The sequence below is a fragment of the Conger conger genome, chromosome 14, assembly GCF_963514075.1.
Source record: "Conger conger chromosome 14, fConCon1.1, whole genome shotgun sequence".
Lineage (NCBI taxonomy): Eukaryota > Metazoa > Chordata > Actinopteri > Anguilliformes > Congridae > Conger > Conger conger.
This window is the reverse complement of record NC_083773.1, coordinates 6,188,360-6,194,107: the sequence shown is the minus strand read 5'-3', so window position 1 is coordinate 6,194,107 and position 5,748 is coordinate 6,188,360. Positions and strand designations below refer to the sequence as shown.

Genomic DNA, 5,748 nt, shown 5'->3' with positions numbered 1-5,748 from the left:
ACGTGCACACGCATACAGAAACATGCGCACACACACACACACACACAGTGTACACAGACACCCAGCTGCTCGGTTTGATTGACACACGGCACACCCCGCCCGGTCACATGACATGACAGCCATGTCTTTTTGGGATGTCACCGAGGGGCGCTCGAGCAGCCTGTCTGTGACGGGGGAGGGGTGTTGAGAGGGGCGAGTGAGGGGGGGGTGGGGGACAATCGTCCAGCACAGCTCACAAATCGATACAGTCTCCTTGAAATAAATGCCCCCCCCCCCTCCTCCCCCCCTCTCTGCCAGCATCATTCACTGCCTGGCGGCAGGCAGCTGGGAGACTCTGGCCGTAACTGAGACCCTGACCGAGCGGAGATCAATATCTCCCCTGCACATCACGCACACAGGAAACACACCGGCATCCGTCACCCCGCGTTTCTCTACCCGCGTAACACACACACACACACATCCATTCCACCCTGGCTTACTGATTATGGAATGACAGAAGGTTCCCACCATTACGGTGACACATTTAATGTGCTCTAATACTTATCGAATGCGTTTTTTTTTTTTGTTTTTTTTTGTGGTTTGTAACCGTTTTCTTGGAGCACCTCAGCGAGCAGGCTTCGAAGCCTGTTTTTGTAATAACGCACTTGTGTGGTCTACGGGGAGACGGATACTCCGAGGGGTCCTAATCTCAATCTCTGGCAGTGAATTTATACAGGCAGTCTGTAGCCTTTCTGCATAACCTGACAATCCATCTTTTTTTTTTTTCAGATTTGTGGCGTCAGATTTCAAATTTGGCCTTTTTTTTTTTTTTTTAGGAGGGTATATGGTGAATCTTTCTGGCAATCCTGACACATTTGAACACGCACACATACACACACACCGATACAAGCTCCCATACACACACACACACGCACAGAGGGCGGATGAATGGAGAGCTGATAAAATGATCCGGGGATCCTCAGGACGTGTTCAGATACGAGTCCCCTCACGCGCGGGCGTGATCTGCACCCCCTCGCGATACTGAGGACAGAAGAGGAACATCAGTCCCACCGGAAGGTTGTAATTTTCATCCACGCAAACTCCGCTCCGCACGTTCCACGCCGATATTAGCACTCGCCGCGGCTGCTTTGGGGTTTAGCTAGCCCAAACCCGAAGCGGGGACGTCGTGTGCTTCTCGCAGAGGCAGAACGCTCAGCCGAAAACTCAACACTGGGCTTGCCGATCGGAGCCTTAAGGCCGCGGTGATTAAAGAAAAAACGCCAGCACTCCAGCCATAGTGGTGCAGCCTCCAGCTAAATCTAGCGGGGCAGGTGACAGATTTACAGTGTGTCCCAGTCGAAGGTTGACCTTGCCCAAATTCAGAACTTATCACCTTGTCTCGTCACCTCTTGTTTTTCGTGTAATCGCGGAAATAAACAAGGGATTTAGAAGAATGTAAAACGAATTAAAGGTACCTCAAAGCTTTGCAAGAACTGCTTGGAGACCAAAGAAGAGCAAGGAGTGCTGCACAATCCACAAGCCGCCTGACCTCAACCCCAAGCATTCAGTAATATCACAAGATGCCCTCTGGAACATTGTCGAATCATGCTGGGATAACGTGGATCATCAGGTTATGCCAGCTTGAGTGCATGTTGCCATTAAAGCTGGGGCACATACCAAATACCAAGAAATTCTGAAATTCGTGTACATTCAATTCAATCAACTTTTCACTCAAATTTTTGTGCTGACAATCTCATTTGTGTAAACAAAAAAGAAAAAAAAAAAACCTTTGGAAAAGAATGCAAGATTTTTGGGCCCCACTGTAGATCTAGTTTGAGTGCCATGTTACCACAGATATTATTTACACAGGAGGCTCATTCTTGGTCAAACCGGACTATCCAGCATCACTATGTTAATTCCTATCCATTGATACATTTGTCCAAAGGCAGTTAAGAGTATCAAGCCACTTTGGCACTCCCCTCAAAACCAAAGAAAAATAACAACCTTCCTATGGACATTACCTGAAATCGGCCTACAGTATCAGTGTTCAAAATTATATGTTAAAGTAGCAAAATCTTTAGCACACATAATAACGTAATAAAAATCACACACACACATATAGCAATGCATGTCTCACCGATTTAAAAAAAGTTATAGTATTTATAATTTATCATTAGTTTTGTTTAACTGTGGTCATACTGATAGGCATGCTACAGGGAACGCTTTAGGCCATGCAGCAATAGATGGGTAGAATATAATAGAATAATATTATATTCATAATATCCTATTATATAATAGCGTAATATCATAGAATAGTTCCAACAGGTTTCACTGAAGTATGCCCTGCACAGGAAACGTGAAACAAAATGGAGGCCGATAATTTTGCATGGGTATAGTAGATGCGTATAGGATGGGTATAAGTAGAAATTAGTCTCTTGGGCAGTGCTTCTTAAACTATGTGGTTCGGGACACAAAATGGTTGACGGCAGTGTATGAGGTGGGTCCATCCACTAGGCCTAGGCTAGTATGTGTATTTGACGGGTCCCTGAAAGGTACTACTTTTCAAATTTGGGTCCCGGCGTTGAAAAGTATTTCTAATTTGCGTCCCGATTTATTTAAAGTTTAAGAAGCAGTGCCCGTGCGGATTTTCAGTTGCATGTCTAGGCTGAGTGGCGGAGCCTGAAAGGTTAGCAGAGCTATTTTTTTTTAGCAGAGCCCGGCTATTTGATTAATTCAAACGCAAGGCTGGGAAAGTGTCAATATATGTAATTCCCTCCCCTGCAATCTAGTGCTAGGAATCGGCTGCATTACAACAACAGAGGAACTCCTATCAATATGTTAGGAGACAGGAAGACGGTTTTATAAGGGGAGGGGGTAGGATTTAGGTGGTTCTTGTGGGGGGTGTAAAAGGATGAATGGGTAGGTAAGCAACATGTAATAATATTAGTCTGCATGGTTGCTAAAGACCCCCCCCCCCCCAACGTCCTCCTTAGTGCAGACAAAGCAGAGACAGAACAAGAAGGGATTACGCCCCAACTGGCTTCATTTATGAGCCACAGAAATTAATATCAATAAATAAATAATAAATACATATTCACTGTTTTCAAAGCTCTGCATCGGGTCTTGCAGGGGTGAAGAGTAGGGTTTGCTATGGTTCGTAACTACCTTGCTACTGCAAAAAATATATATAATTGCAGGATTGTGGTTGGCCAGTAATGCACAGGCCCCGCTCTACCTCATGGTAGACAGTACAGTATAAGTGTCCCTGTACATAATTAACTGACATTCCTCATGTTCTTTATAGGGCAGCTTTGGTGGGCTCAGTGTTAATTATATTCAAGAGGAGATGCTTGATTCCCCTCTGATTTTGAACATATCATGACTGAGCCTTTTCCCATCCTAAAGATAGAAGGCGAAAACTGAAGCATGGAAATGAGATCCTTTTTTTTAAAGGACAGGGAAATGGTACAGTGTCTACAGCTGGGCGCAAGGAGACATGCAGGTGGGGTTGGAGGAGGTGTGGAGGAGGTGCATAATTGGGGTGGGGGGGGGGAGAAGAGCTGGGATCTTATAAGCTGGAGTCAGAACCCCTTCATGCAGTTCATGTACGTTTTCCCTTTATAGTTTTGATAACTGCTTTGGCTACGGTCACAATCAGGACATTGACTATTAAACAGTCACACAGACAAGACTATCTCCATGCAGACACCAAAAAAAGCATGTGGAATTGGATCTGAAGGATCGGCGTGGACGGAGAGCTGAGGTTGGGGGTTTGGGTTTGGGTCGGGCATGGGGGAGGGGGTGGTTTGGAGGGCACAGGGTCTTTTTCTAGTTTCACCAACTTCGTTTCCCAAGCCTGGAGGGTAAGCCCTTACCTCCTGAAGCCAGCTCACTAAAGGCCCCAGTCCCCACCCTCTACCCCCATCCATGAGTATCCCGAGAGGTTATACATCCGTGAGCATCTTGGTGATGTTGACGTAGTTAGTGTTGGCCAGCGTGCAGTTGGCCGTCTTGAGGTTCTCCTCCCGGAAGTCCTCGATGCTGTTGTTCACCCCTTCCTGGATCTCCATGTAGTCCGACTTGCTGAGGGTGGAGCCACTTCGACTCTTCTTCAGGTCCTCATTGGAGTCCTTGGGGACGCTGGTGACCTGGAGGTACTGGGCCTGCTCCTCGCCCTCCGTCTCGCGGTGGTAGAAGTAGTTGAAGTTGGACACGATGACGGGCACGGGCAAGGCGATGGTCAGCACGCCGGCGATGGCGCAGAGCGAGCCCACGATCTTGCCGCCGATGGTGGTGGGGACCATGTCGCCGTAGCCTACAGTCGTCATGGAGACCACGGCCCACCAGAAGGCCTCGGGGATGCTCAGGAACTGGGACTCCGGCTCGTCCGCCTCGGCGAAGTACACGGCGCTGGAGAAGAGGATGACCCCGATGAAGAGGAAGAAGATGAGCAGCCCCAGCTCGCGCATGCTGGCCTTCAGGGTCTGGCCCAGGATCTGGAGCCCCTTGGAGTGCCGGGAGAGCTTGAAGATTCGGAAGACGCGCACCAGCCGGATCACCCGGAGGATGGCCAGGGACATGGCCTGCTGCCCCTGTTGACCGTCTTCCGGCTTCTCAGCCAGCTCCGTGCCCAGGGTGATGAAGTATGGGATGATGGCCACAATGTCAATGATGTTCATGATGTTGACGAAGAAGCCAGCCTTGCTGGGGCAGGCGAAGAAGCGCACCAGGAACTCGAAGGAGAACCAGATGATGCAGAGGGTCTCCAGGATGAAGAAGGGGTCGGTAAAGTACGTGGACTGGTAGGGGGTGGTGGTGTTGGAGAACGGTTGGTAGACCTTGTGCATCTCCTCCTCCTCGTTGCGGAACATGGGCAGGGTCTCCAGGCAGAAGCTGACGATGGAGATGAGGATGACCATCACGGAGATGATGGCGATAATCCGGGCGGGCCCCGAGCTCTCGGGGTACTCAAAGAGAAGCCACACCTGTCTCTGGAACTCATTGTCCGGCAGCGGCCTCTCCTCCTCCTTGATGAAGCCCTCATCCTCCCGAAAGATCTCGATGGCCTCCTCGCCCAGCTCGTAGAAGCGGATCTCCTCTGAGAAAATGTCCAGTGTCACATTGACCGGCCGCCGTAGCCTCCCGCCGGACTGGTAGTAGTAGAGGATGGCGTCGAAGCTGGGCCGGTTCCTGTCGAAGAAGTACTCGTTCCTCAGCGGGTCGAAGTAGCGCATCCGCTTCTTGGGGTCCCCCAGCAGGGTCTCGGGGAACTGCGACAGGGTCTTGAGCTGCGTCTCGAACCGCAGGCCGGAGATGTTGATGACCACCCTCTCGCAGCACTCGTGGTCCACCTCGGGGTTGTAGGCATCGTGAGGGTTGCCTGGTTGTGCCGCCGCCTCGTCGGACGGGTCCGCCGTGGCCACAGTCATCCTGAACCGGGGCTGGATGGGGACCGGGGGGTGCGGCCTGCACTGTGCAGTGAAGCCCGCTGTGGCGGAGGCTTAAGCAGGGGCGATCCTCAACGGCATGGAGAACTCAAGGCCACAGGATTACAGGATTCTGCATATGTCAATCTGAAGGACATACAAGGAAAAAAACAAAACAAATACATTATTTAAAAAAAACTTTAAAAAAAACAATAGACGTTTGAATCATCATCAATCTCCATATTAAGCAGTATGTAGTTGCAAATATGGCTTTAAAAATCATCCAAGGACATTGCATTTCTTTTTTTATGGCTGAATAAAGGTTAAGCACCAGGCTTGGGAT

The 5,748-nt window shown here is 49.5% G+C and overlaps 1 protein-coding gene across 1 annotated transcript; it reads right to left on the bottom strand.

The window, feature by feature from the left end:
* Positions 1-3,838: 3,838 nt before the first annotated feature.
* LOC133109861 (potassium voltage-gated channel subfamily A member 2-like) lies at positions 3,839-5,408 on the bottom strand. Its single transcript, XM_061219566.1, has one exon. The coding sequence runs from the start codon at positions 5,406-5,408 to the stop codon at positions 3,924-3,926; it is 1,485 nt and encodes a 494-aa protein (XP_061075550.1). The 3' UTR covers positions 3,839-3,923.
* Positions 5,409-5,748: the final 340 nt, after the last annotated feature.

Excerpts from the sequence above, each read along its gene's own strand:
- LOC133109861 (XM_061219566.1), bottom strand. The coding sequence starts at position 5,408 with ATGACTGTGGCCACGGCGGACCCGTCCGACGAGGCGGCGGCACAACCA.